The sequence below is a fragment of the Fundulus heteroclitus genome, chromosome 11, assembly GCF_011125445.2.
Source record: "Fundulus heteroclitus isolate FHET01 chromosome 11, MU-UCD_Fhet_4.1, whole genome shotgun sequence".
In the NCBI taxonomy this organism is placed as follows: Eukaryota; Metazoa; Chordata; class Actinopteri; order Cyprinodontiformes; family Fundulidae; genus Fundulus; species Fundulus heteroclitus.
Window position 1 is genome coordinate 36,593,661 of NC_046371.1, and position 16,497 is coordinate 36,610,157.

At 39.3% G+C, this 16,497-nt stretch overlaps 1 protein-coding gene across 4 annotated transcripts; it reads right to left on the reverse strand.

The window, feature by feature from the left end:
* Positions 1 to 3,227: 3,227 nt before the first annotated feature.
* nccrp1 (P1, F-box associated domain containing) lies at positions 3,228 to 15,422 on the reverse strand. Of its 4 annotated transcripts, none has more exons than XM_036143472.1 (8): positions 15,389 to 15,422; positions 12,562 to 12,615; positions 6,881 to 7,129; positions 5,806 to 5,886; positions 5,617 to 5,713; positions 5,378 to 5,473; positions 3,580 to 3,718; positions 3,228 to 3,498 (listed from the first exon to the last, which is right to left on the reverse strand). In XM_036143472.1, the coding sequence occupies exons 1-8, from the start codon at positions 15,405 to 15,407 to the stop codon at positions 3,352 to 3,354; spliced, it is 882 nt and encodes a 293-aa protein (XP_035999365.1). In that variant the 5' UTR covers positions 15,408 to 15,422; the 3' UTR covers positions 3,228 to 3,351. The 4 variants fall into 4 exon arrangements, with proteins under 4 accessions (XP_035999365.1, XP_035999364.1, XP_035999363.1 ...); XM_036143471.1 differs by lacking the exon at positions 15,389 to 15,422 and adding an exon at positions 13,528 to 13,570; XM_036143470.1 differs by lacking the exon at positions 15,389 to 15,422 and adding an exon at positions 13,390 to 13,491.
* Positions 15,423 to 16,497: the final 1,075 nt, after the last annotated feature.

A 16,497-nucleotide genomic window follows, 5' to 3' on the forward strand; every position in this document is an offset into this window, starting at 1 on the left:
CTGGTGAGAGTGTCTTCTATTCTTGAGCCCCTTTGCTGTGGAATAACCTCCTAAGGGCATCAGGCAGGCAGGTTCTGTTGGTGTTTTTAAAGTTGGTGTTTTTAAGTTAAAGACCCACTTGTTTACTCTGTCCTACTCACAGTAAATTTTATCTTCAGTTGTTTTTTCTGTTTTTTTTTTCTATTTGATGTTTTTTATTTGTTTTTTAATCTGTACTGTTTTTGTTTTTTATCGCCTTGTTCAGCACTTTCTATGAAAGTGCTTTATAAATAAAATTATTATTATTATTATTATTCAACTGTAGTTTTGGATCGGTATCAGCTGATACACTTAGCCCAGGTATTGGTATCACATTGGATCAGAAAAAAATGGATTGGTGCATCTCTACTTATCATTCATGCACAACTCAAACATGACTGTCACCATTTGATGCACTGTACCTACATTTTAGCCCTTAGCTAAAACACATTAGTAGTCCATCTACAAAAGAGGAGGTGTTTCTCAAGCGTGGATATATGTGTGCCAGGTTCTGTTGGAGAACTTGTGATTGGTTCACAGTCATACAAAAGCATCTAAAATTATTCAACAACCACAGCAAAACATTAACAGTTTAAATGGCTGAATAAAACAAAAATGACAAGGATTTTGTCCAAAATCAACACTGGAACCTGCTTTCGATGTCTATTGCAGAGTCATCCACCCTCCAAATAGAGACTTTAATAAGAGCACACATTTGTAAATCAGGTGTTGGCATAAAATGCAACCAGTTAAGGATTTTATCATTTATATAAGCTGTGGTTGAAAAACAAACTAGGGCTCCATGCCTTTACTTCATATGAAATGTACCTTTTCAGGCCAGTGGATAAGAGGTGTGTCTGGAGGAGGAAGCATGGAGCATACAGTGAAATAAAGCCCATGCCTTCAGTGCAGCATGGCAGTGCTTTGGGGATGCTCTGGGACTGCTAAGTTTGTCCTGAAATAGGAGCCTATAGCGGCTGGGCAACAAGATGCATTCAATCCAGTATGAGGAAATCCTTAAAAAAAAATTTAAATCTCTAGTGGAATTTAAAACATGGTTGCAGCATTCAAACCCAGGTAAATTTGTGAACCAAAGGCCTTTGCTCTGGAGCAGTGGTGTCAGGCATGCAGACAGAAGCTGGTCTTGAGCTACTGGTCACATTTGAAGCTACTCATAAAAGCAAAGTGGTGCTCTACTAATTTCTAAAGATGTTTGTAATGAAGGGGCTGAATGACTTTCATTAAAAGTGGTATTTTGTGTTTAATCACAATAACCTCTTGTATTATCAGTCGTGTTTATTGCAAACAGATGCTACTTTGTATATTTTGTCAATAGGCCTAATTTGCAGTATGTGTTGAATAATTTTTGGTGTAACTTTAGGGCACAGCACAATATTGCAAAAAACACTTATGCACTGTCAGGGCAAACTATTTTACAAAGAGGCTTTCTGCTTGGCTTTTCCTCCTGTCCTCATGACAACACAGGTTCCGTTTTTAAGCTTTTTCCACATTTGTTTGTGAATTTGAGATGTTATTGTCGCCACCTGCTGGCAGCACTTAGGTGTTACAGCATTTTCATTGGAATCCCACAGTACAGCTGCTGAATTACACCCATGTTCAGGGCATTAGTGGTTAATGAATGAAGGCATCACTGATGCACATGTACATATTTTAATTCAGCAGTTCTAAACTATGTTCCCCTCAAGGTCCAGTCCAAGTTTCCAATGCATCTGCTCTAAAGCAATTCAACTGCTAGTCCTGTACTTGTCTTTTCAACACCTCAGAAAAAGTGTTGTGTTTTGGAAACTTACCGTCTTTTGATATTGATTTGTTTCAGTAGCAACTAAGTATATGTGCAGAGTGGGTATCCTGATAATGAACTGCTAGGAAGGTCAATCCCAGTTAGAGTCTGTTTTTCATATGAGAGCAATTTCATAGGGGCCAGAGTGGTGAAAGGATACCATGAGCTTATGAAGACCTCAGGTTCTGAAACATCTAGGGAATAAAGAGGAGATAATAACTGCTATGGGCACCTGTGACTCTTGACCGGACTTCTTCGAGACTTGTGCAAGCAGATCATAAAACAAGGATTTGAACTGCTCAACTGATGGGAAAAGTCCTGAAATGGTATGCAGATGAACTTTAGAAGTCTACGCTGAAAAACTTCACGTCAAGAAAGCTGCAGTTGATAATCCAAGCAAAACCTGTCTTTTTGCAAGCTAACCAATGATCACTTTTTCCGGCCTCTGCAATTTTCTCCTACTACTCTCCAATTATGCATTATTTGCATTCATTGCTGTCAAGAACTATATGTGTCCTATTTTTTTCTTTTTATAGAAAATAGGCTTGGCCTGGTGATTCCATGTATAACTGCCTCACTCCTAGACAAAGCCTTCAATCCTTTTCTATTGTTGGTTTGACTACTCTAAGGCCAGTAAAGAGATCCACTTTCCAGGGAGCGTGTTAAAAACTCACTTGACATGCCATTTTTTAATTAAAATGTTATAAAAAAATTTCAAAACCAAAAAACTATTTTTTGAGAGATGTTTTTTTCCTATTAGAAACAAACTGCTGGGTGGAATGAGAGATGTGTGAATCATTTTAACACAGCTGTAAGTTTTTTGTTTTGTTTTTGACCAATTGGCTACGTACTAAAGGAGTTTGTTTGTACTCTATTACAATTAAAGTTAAGGTAATTTCCAATGAATGGGCAATATGATTGGAAAGCAATGCTATGAATCGCAATGACCTGAACTGAATTTGAGCCAGCCTGTATTTATATGACTATATATAAAAGAGCTGTTTGCACAGCTCATTGAGACGATTAAATTGCATCTGTTGATAACTGGCTTAATGTAAATAAGTTAAATAAAAGGTAATGAACAATCAAGTTTTTGGTTTGATAAACGTGAACGACTTCAACCACAAAACTGTACAAAACTTTAAATATGCTTGGATGTATTATTTAGTTAGCATTACAAATTGAAAAGAAAATCAAAGGCATGGTGGTTAGTCCACCCTGCACGTCTATATCATGCAGATGTTTCCAGTATTACCAAGAAGCAGGTGTAGAGTCTAAACTCTTTTCAGCAAGAAAGTAAATGCAACAATGTTTTAGTTATTAACACGAAAACCAACCTAAAAACAGATGTAAAATTTCCTAAACCTAATTTCAAACTAACGAAAGCACAAAGAAATAAGTCAATAAGAAAACTGCGCAGCATAGGCCAACCCTTTATTATGTTATTTGGAAAAGCACTCTGACATCACTTGCTGATCACACTGGTTAGTTCAGCTGACTTCAACAACTAGCTCTCCATTGGGAGTGTAAACCTATGAACTGCTTTTGACTGGTTTCACAATTACAGAGGTGCCAGTGAAGAGTGTGGGGAAGAAATCATTGAGGAAGCTGTTCTTCAGTCTGTGCTGGAAGTGGACGTATCTCACACCCGGTCCATAGTTAGAGAACACATGAGACACCTGCAGGCCAAAACAGAAACAGTGAGACATTCAAAGCCAGGCAGATCAATGACGCAATCAGAAGGGACTCAGCAAACCGACCTCCTTCCAGTTGTGGGAGTACACACTCCGGTCCTCTGTGGGATTAGCTGAGTGCTCTGAAATCACCGTTGTTTTGTCTGAACCCAGCAGCTTTACATGCAGCTGGTAGATGGTGTCATGCACCTGACTTTCCTCATACCTGATGAAATGACACCACATCCGACTGTTATTTCCTAGTAGCTTGCAAGATGCATGTCACTGCTAGATTACTGCTAAATCGCTATAAATTGAATTAGGAGACTGGTTGCTGGTTTAGTCAAAAGTATTTCGATGCCGTTTTGTGTGTTAGATCAACACAAAGTAGTGCCTAATTGTGAAATGGAAAGAAAATAAATACATATTTTTCCAGATTCTTTTCTGATAAAATTTTAAAGCAAATTACTTTATAATAAATTTATATGTCAATACCTTGAAAAACCACTTTTGACCACCACTACATATTTTGGGGTACACTCTACAAGTTCTGCACATCTAGAGATGGACAACTTTGCCCATTCTTCTGAGCAAAACTGGAATGGGTTGATACTGATACATCCAGATTAGCTGGAGAGCATCTATGGCCATCAATTTTCCAGTCCCACCCATTCATGACTGGATTCTTGACCTGGACTTTGACTGGGTCATCCTTAACAACTGAATATTGTTTGATCTAAACCGCTGCACTGAAACTCTGGTTGTTAGTTTAGGGACACTCCCTTGTTGGAAGATAATCCTCAGTCCTTGTCTAAACTGTTGTGGTGCTTTAAACAGGTTCTCTTCCAGGGTTTCCTGTGATTAGATATCTTCACATCACCTTTAACCTGCTAAAGAAAAGCGCCCCTACAGCATGATGCTGCCACTAGCATGTGTCTCTGCATCGACAAATTGTCATGTCCACACTTTTCAGATTCTTATTTGTAAAACAAAATGTACATGGCTTGTAGAAAACCCTGGAGGGGAAAAGATGAAATAAGAAAAAGATTTGTGAAAACTTTGTTTCCTTTAGATTCCGCTCTTCATTTAGGCTGGCTTTCTCTCTGACCAGCCATTAGCTGAGGTTGTTAAAGGAGTTATTGACTCCAGAGGGGAAAAAAAGTCCAAAACTTTGAAGAAAACCTCTTTTCTAAAATGGCTCCAAAGGATAACAGGTAAGGATAACACATTTGGTGAACCATCAAGTCTTGGCATGTCTATGAACAATGTTTATCACTTATGATGCACCCTTGTTTGATATGGTTTGACATACAGAGATGAAAGATGTCAAGTTTACACTCTGGTACTGTGTCAGGAAAAAAACAAGTTACTTTTGCCATCACTTAGACTGTCTTGTTTATTTTATTTTTTACCTGACCCTGATGAGTGTGCAGACTAAATTGTCAATACTACTATGGCCCCCAAGTGGTCAAATAACTACAGCTAACCACTCGTTGGAGCCACTTTCAGCATTCTGTAAACCAAGGTGATCTTTCAACAGTAGGATGTCATTAATGGATGCCTTTTTTGCTGTAATTGTTCAAGATTTTTTAAAATGTGGAAAGCCTGGTTTAGCCGGAGATTAACTTGCATATGCTACAAAGCCAAGGCAGGATGATGTGGTTTGTGAGATGTTCTCTCATCCCCAGAAATGATCAGTGCCATCTGCACCCTGCTACGAACCACACCAAACTCTGCAGCTTTGATTGTGCACGCCTGATTTAAAGCTTCTGAGCCTATATCACTGCAATTCAAAGTCTGCCGTTTGGTATGTGGAGAGTGTTATTAGTTAGGTGGCACCAGTAATTAAGAGGTAGAGGTGGAGTGGGAATGCTCAGGGACATACCAGTCTTGAATGATTATTTCAGGTTGAAAAGTATCCAGCAACTCATCCCACAGTCCCTCTGCCTTCAGGTCCACAACCTGCTCCAAGGTGAACCAGCTGAGGAAAAGAGAGCAGGCAGAGAACAACTTTAACCACACTGCAGTGACACCTGTGCAGAGCTGTTTTAACTAAACCCACAGCTTAGTTTTAATAGCAGTGTGCGTAGTAAGATAACCCTCGTTATGGTCGGTGACACCCACCTATACCGAGGCAGCGCACAGACCACCACGCCCTCTGGGATGCCGCTGGTGTCATACGGCAGAACCTCTGTGCTCGTGGTCCAGCCAGCAAAGTCTCCTTGAATTTTAAAGATTAGTTCACAAAATTTGGTTTTGAAAAGCTTTCATTTAATTTTTTACAAAATGTCGGCGATTCACTCTACGGCTTACCGTCAGGCTGAAAGCGGGGGGGTCCACCTGGGGGCACGTCAGGCAGCTCGGGCTCAGGTGGAGGGCTGTCCTTGCTAAACCCTGTGCAAAGATTTAAGAACAATCCACCACTATGAACTCTGAAAACAGAAAACAAACTAATCCCAAACTGGGTAGGATTACTGGTTGTGCACACATTTCAGGTCTTAGTCAGGATCATCCATCACAAATCGGAAGACACACCCCAGCTTTGAAAGGTGGACGCTGTTGGGCTTCCTCCTTTGACCAATACTTTACTCATTCCCAGTCATGCCTTAACACAAAGTTTCAACTGCATAACAACACGAATGACACTATGAATGCTCTTGTTCCAGCCTGCCATAGCCCGATGAGACAAAATCTTTCACAGGCGAGATGATAAATTCAGAATCAAGTCTTAAATCAAGCTGTTCTCATTTCATCTGTCCTTAAATAACCTTTGTTACTAACTTGGTTATCAAACTCTTAAAAAGTCTAAAAAAGAGGAGGAAGACAATGTTATCTTTTCACATATAGTTATATCAATCCTTATTCTTCCAGGAAGAGTTTTTAGGTGTGATCTATGATCAGCATTCAGGAGAAGTTGGTCAATCAGAAGCAGAAAAGGACTCTGAAACTAAGACAGATTTCTCTGTAAACTGACCGCTCCCAACCAGCAGAAAACTCCCTGCCGACTTCCATCAAACTTTAGTTAGTTTTAGGCCTTCTCCCTCGGCAGATTCTGAATTATCCCCTCACAATCATTCCAAAAAAAGGTAAAAAACAAAGCAACTGGACTTGTTTTACGTAGTTGAAGACGTTCCGCTTCCTCTCCAGGAAGCTTTCTCAATTCAAAAAGTCTGGAGTAATGTGGAGTAACAAGCTTTATAAAGCTTGTTAAGGAAGCGAAACGTCTTCAACTACGTAAAACAAGTCCAGTTGCTTTGTTTTTTACCTTTTTTTTTGGAATGACCATGACCTGGATGACTGAGAATCTTCACCAGCACATCCCCTCACAGTCCTCTGGACCATGGCAGGACTCAAACATGACATGAGTGCAATGGCAGTGATGTGGTACCGAAAGGTGCGGGGTTCTTCAGCAGGTTCCGTCCCAGGGGCTTGGCTTCGTACACGGACTTCCAGTCCACAGCGTCGGGCATGGGGGCGCCCTGTAGACCCCACTCAGTCTCGCACCTCTGCTTCCAGTCTGCGGCAGACATCGCGCGTGACAGGCAGCTCCGTGTGATCTCGCGCTGGCCTGAAGGGAGCAGGAAGCTCTCAGAGCCCCACCCCGGTGTCGCAATGTAAACACAGCGCTCTGCGGCCTCTTAAAGTCACAGCAGCAGAAAGAGAACGACGCAAAGGACAAACACACACACACAACACGAGCAGAAATACTCTGACAGGCCATTTTATTAGGTATGCTTTTCCAAGTACTTGTTAACGCAAATGCAGAGTCAGTCAATCACATTGCAAAGCATCAAATAGGATTTAATGAAGACCACAATGTTTAGATTTAACAAATTATATATATATATATATATATATATATATATATATATATATATATATATATATATATATATATATATATATATATATATATAGTGTGTGTATATGTATATGTGTTATGAGTATAAGGATCAATTTGTTTGTTAAATCTAAACATTGTGGTCTTCATTATTTGAAAAAAAAAAAAAAAAAAACGTGTCACATGTGAAACTTTAGGAACAGAGTTTTTGGGGGAGTATTAAAGAGGTAAAATTACTAATATGAGAAAAAAAGACATAGGACAATAAAGTAAAAAAAACAACAACATAAAAGTGATAATGTTATGAAAAACGTCATATTAAGAGAATTAAGAGGGAACATTTCCAGAATAGTCACAGTTTGCAGAATTATTTCACTCCTGGAGTAATAGAGCCAGGTTAGATTATTTTTATTATTTTTATTCTTTACAAGAATAAATTCAGGAGAATGAAGCTAAAGGGATACGAAAATAAATTTGTAATATTACAAAAATAAAAATATTACGAATACAAACGTATATTCTGAGATTAAAGTCCCTCTGATACTGTTAAAGTGACTGAGTAACTGCAGATTTGCCACATTTAACATGGCGGACGCTCTGACGCATCGCAGCAGAGGCAGAACCCGCCCAACGACGCGTCTACGTATATGATGTCTATGCTTGTACCACTCCCGGTTCAATTAGTGTTTGAGACCAAACCGGTTAGGGCCAATCACGTTGTAATATTTTGGTTTAAGGTGGGACATATTCCTGTGACACTAAACCAGTATAAAAATGGCATAAAAGAGTCAGTCCTATCTGTTTTGTAAGAATCCACGATTTCTTCTTTGAAAGAAGAACAGCAATAAGTGCGTTGACTTGACTAGCTTACTTTGTTGTAGTTTCTCATGACGCCTGCTACTTAGTAACCTGACTCTGCCAGATAGATTTGCTCCGCACATCCATCTGGAAACCTTCCGTTGAAGTAATTTTGGGAAGGGGCGAAAATACTGGTTAGCTGATTGGCCTATGTTGGTGATAGACGGGCCAAATAAACCAATCAGATTCGTCGTCGCTCGTAACAGAGCGACGATGAAAACACAACCACAAGCCAAGCTACTCTTGCTGCTGCAGGTAAAGGCTCGTTAGCTCAGCAAAGAAATACTCTGTAATTCCGATAAAACTTGCTCGATAGCCACGCTAACGCTTGTTTCATCGGCTGAAGCCGCCATGTTCTTTAGAATGAACTGTCGCGCTCCTCGTTGCGTCACACCTCAACCCGCCTCAAAGCCAACGCTGATTGGACGTTCGTTTGGTGAACGGCTCCAAATTTTCTTTAATGGAGAGTAGCCAGACTGATCTGCGAGTGAAACCTTGAAAGCTCACGAGATCAGGATGGTCTCACGAGGCTAGCTACTTAGGGGAGACTGGGGACAGTTGCGACAAGGGATGGTTGCAACAAGTCTTTTTGCTCCAATCAGAAACATTCTAGATTGATGACATTAAGACTGCATGTGCCCAGTTGGACTCCCCTCACATGTGTCACAAGACACATTCAAGGTTGTCTTCTATGGGAAAACGTGTTTTTGGGTTATAAAAATAAATTTTTCATGTAGGGTATTTTTGTCATACTGTCCTGACTGTTTATATTAATTAATTACAACTTACACTGTAAAATGCAACATTCAGTTTAATTAAAACCTTCCAAGTGAGCAGAACTCAGTTCTCACCAACTTGTTGTTTATACTCATTTTAAATAAGTTCTGTGAACTGTTAGATAAAAAAATATTTAAAATATTTAAGTTGAGTCCACGCATAAAATTAAGTATTTGAATAGGTGGACACTTGAGCAGATCAGTTTAACCTCATTGGCTGATTTATTTTTTTGGCATTGAATGTGGCCAGATAAAACCACGAGTGAAGTAGCTGTTACAATTAATGAGATGTATTCAATATTATAAAATACAGGACTCCCTACACAGTTGAACATTGTGATCTGCTGGTTATGTGATGAAACAAACATAAATGTGTCACACAGAGTCCCAGTGCTCTGAGAATGCAGGATTGCATGATTACTAACATGGAAACATAATAAGGAAAAATGAAAAGTAACTTGGGATCCAGATGGAATGCTCCTTGCAAGCAGATGAGCTCTATAAGCAAAGCTTAATGTTTATAGCACATACTACATTTTTTAAGTTCATTAAAGTTGATTTTTACTTTTTTTAAGTAAAGTCAACTTTATGCATGTTAGTTATACGTAATTCCATTTTTCAAGGCAATCAGTTTCCTAGATTTTTTTAGGTGAACTTGTCAGACTTTAGATTCAATCAATGTTGAGTTAACTTTTTAGTTACATGGTAAGCATGTGCTAAAATCTGTGTGTAGCCAGCACATGGTTTTCTGTCATAGGTGACAGCTTGGGAACGGTTGCAACTCACCCCCACAAATAAACTGGCAGAGTTTAGAATCACTGGGATTTGGCCTTTTAATAGAGAGATATTCCAGGCTTGTGACTTTGCACCATCCCTGGTCACTGACCGTCCTCTTCCACCTTCGACTGCATCCCCTTCCACTGTACCCTTTCCAACAGGACCACCTCTTCCAACAGGACCACCTCTTCCAACATGGCCACCTACTGTGCTTCGACCTCTAACAGGACCCTCTACCTTTTGTGTGTCTCCACCAAGACCAGGAGTCAGACAAATATCTGTAAATGGCAGGAAACAACACGCCACTGCAACTCTTACTGACACACCTGTGAGGTTTTAAAACGTGTTTTCTGTTTTAAAACTGGCGTTTGTGATGCCATGAATATCTTAAATTCTGTTTGCTGTGTTAAATTGGGATGTTTAATAAAAGTAGTATTAGAAAAAGTTTCAAAATTTCATTCTGGGATGTCTGCACTTTTTAGAGAGCCCAAGGTTGCATTTTAGTTGTTGATTAAGTTTTATTAACAAAACACATTCTCAGAATATGCTCATCGAGACAAAAAACAAAAAGTTGATTTGTGAAATTTAATGGATTTAGACATGTTGCAGCTGTTTCATAGAGGTGTTGCAACCGTCCCAGGGATGGGGTTGGTTGCAACAGTTGACTTCTTTTTGTTTTCAATGAATTTCAATGAATATTGTGAAATTCATTGATGTGTAATATGAGGATTATGGTGTGGGTGGATATTTCTCAGCACACTTTTAACCTTTAAAGGTACATATTCATGTTTTTTGACGATAGAAAATAATACACCAGTAACTCACTCTGGTTGTGTACAAAATTTTTTCTGAAAGATTATCACGTCCTACTGGTGTAGTATTTGTTATTTTTTTCTTCCAAGTTTTTTTTGTTTGTTTTTTTTTGCTCAGTTTGTTAGTAAATGTAGCCTTTTCTGTGTATATTTACCATACAGCATTATGGGACCAGGATAATGTCACCGGGCATGCATACAGCTGGTCCAGAAGCTGAAGCATTGTTCATGGAATTTTTTGGCTAAAACTTGTGATTCTGTCAACATTGAAATTGCTTTCAACGTGACATCGTTTTTTGTCATAGCACATGTAATAACAGATTTGACTCAGTACTGTTTAGTCATACTGGTAGCGTTAAGGGTGTATCACACCTGTTGCCCATTGACTGCTGGAGACAGACCCTACTGCAACGCTGCAAAGATAATAGGATATTTATCATGGATGGATGATACTGAATTTAATGCTGACCCAGGCAGATCTTGTAGTTATCAGGCTCCTCTCCTGTTGAACCATCTACCAGTTTTAATCTGCGAGGCAAACACCCCGTCTACTTTCTAGACCTGGCCTAAACCTTTGCTTTTTGATAAGGCTTGTATGGCTTGGGTTAGTCTGAGCTATCTCTGTAGTTATGCTGCTGCAGGAGGACACAATGGTCACTTTCCTTCACTCTACTGTCTTTACACTCTCTTCATCTCTATTCCCATTCTACCTATCATTTCAAAATACGGCTTGCTTAGTTTTTCACCATGGAAAATATTCCTGACTGTGGCTCTGGAGATATTGCAGCATGTCCTGGTTCTGCTTGAAGTTTGATCCTGTTAAAAGGGAAATATTCCTCTCCTCTTTCCCCCATGTTTCTTTGAGATGGGATTTGCAGCAAATGACACATTAATTGCATATAATCTTTTGGTTTCTTTAGAAACACTGCTTTTTCTTTTTCTGCCTAATTTAAAAGAATAGAACAATTAAAAACTAGAGATAGACATTTGTCCCCCTAAGCCTCTGCATTGATTGAGATATAAGGAAAAAGAATGGATAGATAGATAGATAGATAGAAAGATCTGAATGTGATGTGAAACAGGACAAGCTAAGAAAATTAATAGCAGAAACTCCTTGTCCTGTTACCAAGAAAGTCAGGGTGGAGCACTTGGTTCTGTACCTGGAAAGAATCTGTCTGGTGTAGAGATATTGCTAGAATGTCTCTGACGCTTTAGTCTAGTCAATGCAACCGGCTGTCTCTTTGCTTTTATTGCACCTAGAACCTTTGCCCCCACAGTATCGCTCAGTGGTTGAATAGACCTTTGTTCTATGTTGATATTCTCCATATTCACCCTTGACTAGGCAGAGAGGATTGTAGGTAGCATTATTGTCTTTAATTAAAAAAAAGACAAGAGGTTCTTCTAGTATAACATGGTCAACATGAATGACACTAATGTAAAAAGATTAAAGTGAATCTGTTGGATGTATGTACTGGACAAAAAAAGTTAGTTCAGAACTTCACAGGCCCAGGACTGTATGGCCGACAGAAATGAGAACCCACTAAAATATAGTGATGGCAGCGCTACACTCTGTGTGCACAGGTTTCAGATATGTGGGCTTAGTCTTCAGGTGAACCTGGGTTTTTAGGGACACTTTGTGAAATTGTGGACATTTTTTAACTACTTTAACAGCATATTGGGTATAAACTGGGATGGATAGGACAGTTTGTAAAAGAAACAATGGCAAACTAGTAGAACAAATAACTAAAATGACAACATTACTCACCTTTGTTTCTGATAAGAGTGGAATAGAGACCTGTTCATTTTCAGGTGCAGATGTTACTGCTGCACAGGTGTGTGTGTGTGTGTGTGTGTGTGTGTGTGTGTGTGTGTGTGTGTGTGTGTGTGTGTGTGTGTGTGCGCGCGCCCAGAGAGGAATTACTTCCTGAATGCAGGGCAAAGGGTGCTGATGTCCTACAGACCACCAGATGGAGACATTTGTATATTATTGGAGAAGATGACTGACCTTGTGCAGCACCGTCTGTTTCCCTAATCCGTGTGATACAACAAGACAATGTCCCTGTTAACAAAGAGGCAAAAAGAAAATTAGACAGGTAACTAAACATAGCCTAAACTATAAAAAACTTGTGCTTGGCTGATTATTTCTTTGTTGCAATGCTTGTTGGGAAGTTTGTGGATTTCCCCTCAGATGGTGCAGAATTTGTAGAATTTTTGGGTTGAGCAGTGGTGATGAGTATGTTGAGTTCCATAGTTGAATACTTCCCTCTGCTAATGCCAAACCCCATAGTAAATTCTATTGGAACACTGTATTACATGCAGCCTGTTGCAACTATGCTATTTATTTTTATTTTTGATTTATTGTAAGAGCTATAAAGAATGCCATAAAGTTTGAAAGGCAGGAAAAATAGCATCAGCTAACTACAGCACATTGCAGAAGTGTTCAACCCCCTTGGCTATATTTACGTATTTTGTCAGATTTCAGCCTATAATTTAAATGTTTTTTATCCTAATTTGTGCGATGGATCTGCACAAAGTAGTCTAAGTTGGTGAAGTGAAAGGAGAAATATACAGTATTTACATTAGGGCTGTCAAAATTAACACATTAATGTGAGATGATTAATTTTATAATCAACAGCAATATTATTTTAATGCATATTATTCCTGCCTGGTTTTACTCACAGTTTAACCCTCGGCTTATTCAGTCATTGTCACATAAACAACATGGTGGACATGAGCGAGATGGAGGAGTCCAAAGAACCCATTTGCCCTTTGGATGGATAGTTCAATTATAAAACAAGGATGAAACAGTCAACAAACATGTGGTTATTCTCACACTGCCAGCGGATTTTACATTTCACCGAAGCTCCTCGAGCCTGAAGTATAATCTTAACGCCAAGCATTCATTTCTTGAGGCTTCAACTTCAAGTGTTACCCCATAGACTCACTGAACGCAGACCATTAGGTGCTTTACCATTGCCTGTGGAAAGCCCAGGGTGCATGTTAATACAAATTAACCCTGGTAATTTCACTTTTCTGGGGCCTTGCTTTCATGGGTAAAAGGTCCTGGTCTAAGGTAATTGTGAAAAAGGCAGGGTTGTCTGCAGCTGGAGGCCCTGGAGACAAGAAAAACACAAAACAGGATTCCTGAAACTGTTGAGGACACACTGCACACAATGCAGTGATGGGTAAAAAATTAAACACGGACTAAACTGATATCCACAGAAGTGCAGTTTGTAGAGTTGTTGCCTCGTAGCAAAAAGGTTTGGGGTTCAAATCTCAGTCTGGTGTCTACATGCAGTTTGCTTAATCTCCCTGTGCATATGTGGGTTCTTTCTGGTTACTCTGGCTTCCTCTGACAGTCCAGAAACACGACTGTTAAGAACTGTGCATTTCTTGCCAATGGAATTAAATATCTTAATGATTGCATATGAATAATATAAAGACATAATTAACAAAAATAAAGTGCTGAGAGTTAGCAGCAAAGAATTACTGAACATGTCACTATGTGTTATTTCATAAAGAATTAAAGCTGTATTCTCACACTACAGTCAGTCAACATCCAAAAAGGGGGTGTGCACATTGATTACGTGTCGAAGTGCAACCCAGACACAAAAAGGATACGCCAGCAAATGAAGATGAAATATGAAAATACAGTTTAATCAGATAAGGTCCAGTTCTGAGCTATTGTTATGTTTAACCTTAACTAAGTGTTGATTGGCTAAATTCAACAAATGTGATTAATGATAGGATGGTGTGAGTTATTGAAATAACTGATATCTTCATTCATCTATTTGCCAGAGTTTGGCTCTTTGACACTCATCCATCTTAAAAACTAGATGATATTGATTTTCTGGTAGGTGTATAATTTGTGCCAACCCACTTTTATATTAATTATATATCATGTATATTTATATGTTTTAAGTTGAAGTAAAGGTGGTCGGTGTCGTTAAGAAACCTCTGACTGCAAGTTGGAAGTCTGACTTTCAAATACAAACAGATTGACTGAATAACCATTCAAGTGAGTAATGGCATAAATATTTTAGTCTTTTAGTGGAAAATAATTTGAGCAAAAGAAAAGGTTGCAGCAACACAACTCAATGTAAAAAACAGCACTTTAAGCCCAAAAAACACAGTATATTTCCTCCAATGTCTGACCATTGTGCTATAGGCATAGATTCATTTGCAATCATATCACATCATATACAATTACATTACATGTGCTTTAATCCATGTTACATCAGATCATCTGGATTCTCAACGCCTTGTCCTTCCAGATGAACTAGTTGACATTTGGTATGCTGAAATAAAGCTTTCAGTTACCACCATGCACTGCATCTTCAGTGAAGTTAATCCTGTTGAGAGGCATTAAAGCTTGTATAGTTAACTTGTTAATGCTGCAGGAAGGAATGAAAGAGGTGATTCAGTTAGTGTATCAGCATTGACCCTGACAGTGGAATTGTCAAAAGTTTGTTGAAAAGTCTTCTTTGCAGCCTTTTGTGAAGAGTTAAGCTGAAGCTAGGCCCTGCCTGAGATGAATAGAAAACTGAGTCGAGGAAATTTAATCAGGGTCCTGCGTGGATGGGGGTTGCTGTCCGACAGGGTGCAGATGGGACCAGCCAGCCTACTATAATTATAGCGGCACCCCTGACCATGATACGCACACTGGACTTGAGTTTTAGTGCTTTATAAATTTGCACGGCAACAACTTCACAACTTTGGCCCTCTAAAAACAAACACGTCATGTAAATTTAAAGATCTAGTTTCAAATTGTAAAACCGCCCATTTAAACACTCCGATAATACGATATGTTCTACTTGTTCATGCACACATGCCAGAGAAAAACTGCCCCATGAATGTTACTCCGTTTGTTGAATCTGGAGGCCAGTTCCTCTCAGACAGGTGCTGCTCTCACTGCGAGAGCTTTAAATATAGTCTGTCATAAAGGCGTTATTTATAGTGCCTTTGTACGTCACTGCGTTTAGTTGCCAAAAGCATAAAGAAACTGTGATCGCCATGTTTCACTGAAAGGAATTTAGCATGTCCTTGAAACAGTCCAAATTACATTACTACTTTTTGTAAACGCTTTGAAATGATGTAAACGCCCCATTCCTGAACCACTTCAGCTAATTTGTTCTCACCTAACAGCTAAGCGTGGCCCAGGGTGCAGCTGCAGCTTGACACCAAGCTATTCTAACACCGGTCAGGCAGTTGGCCAGGATTCCTTTCAAAGGGTCATAGGGCTTCGAGAACGAGTTCTGCAGGGTTATGAACTGTTGCTCACTTCCCCTATGGATATGTAAGCGGCAATAAAACAACCAACTAAGATTCAAGCACTATGTTCTCTCCCCAAATCCGTTTATTCAGTGAATCACTCTAGAAATCCAAATCATCCAAAACATATGACTTGTGTAATTGAGAGTATTTCTGTAACCTGATGGGGGCTCCAGCTTACACGTTGCAGGGATCGCATCACCACCTTGTTGCATAACTGTTCAAGACCAGAATTATTCAATTGCTGTAAGTAAATGCTGGTGTCGGCTCTCTTCCTTTGTAATCAAACCTTTAAACTTAATTTGAATGATGCCAACAGTCATGGTAAACATGCTAATGCTGATTTTATTTGGATCACAGCAGTGGTTTAGACATTCAAGGGTGCATTTAAACTAACCAAAAAAGACTTGTGGAACAACGAGTTTGGCACTAACAAAACCAGACTGACTCCCTGTACCTCATTGTTTGCCAATAAGGTACAGGGAGTCAGACCAAAGATTTCATCGCAGCTATTAAGGCATGGCGCTACAGGGTGGATAATTAGGGCTCGTTGTGTAGCCATAGCGCTAACCCTTCTGTAATAATTCAGTCCACCATGGACCATTTTCCAGGAAATCTATCTAAAGAGGAAACAAATAAGCTGTTCCACAGTCCAGATCTCAGCCTGACT

Coding starts and splice junctions, on each gene's coding strand:
- nccrp1 (XM_036143470.1), bottom strand. CDS start 13,456: ATGCTTGGCGTTAAGATTATACTTCAGGCTCGAGGAGCTTCGGTGAAA. Junction 5,887..6,880: donor GAAGAACCCCGCACCTTTCG/GTACCACATCAC, acceptor ATCTTTGCACAG/GGTTTAGCAAGGACAGCCCT. Junction 3,499..3,579: donor ACTCCCACAACTGGAAGGAG/GTCGGTTTGCTG, acceptor TTTGGCCTGCAG/GTGTCTCATGTGTTCTCTAA.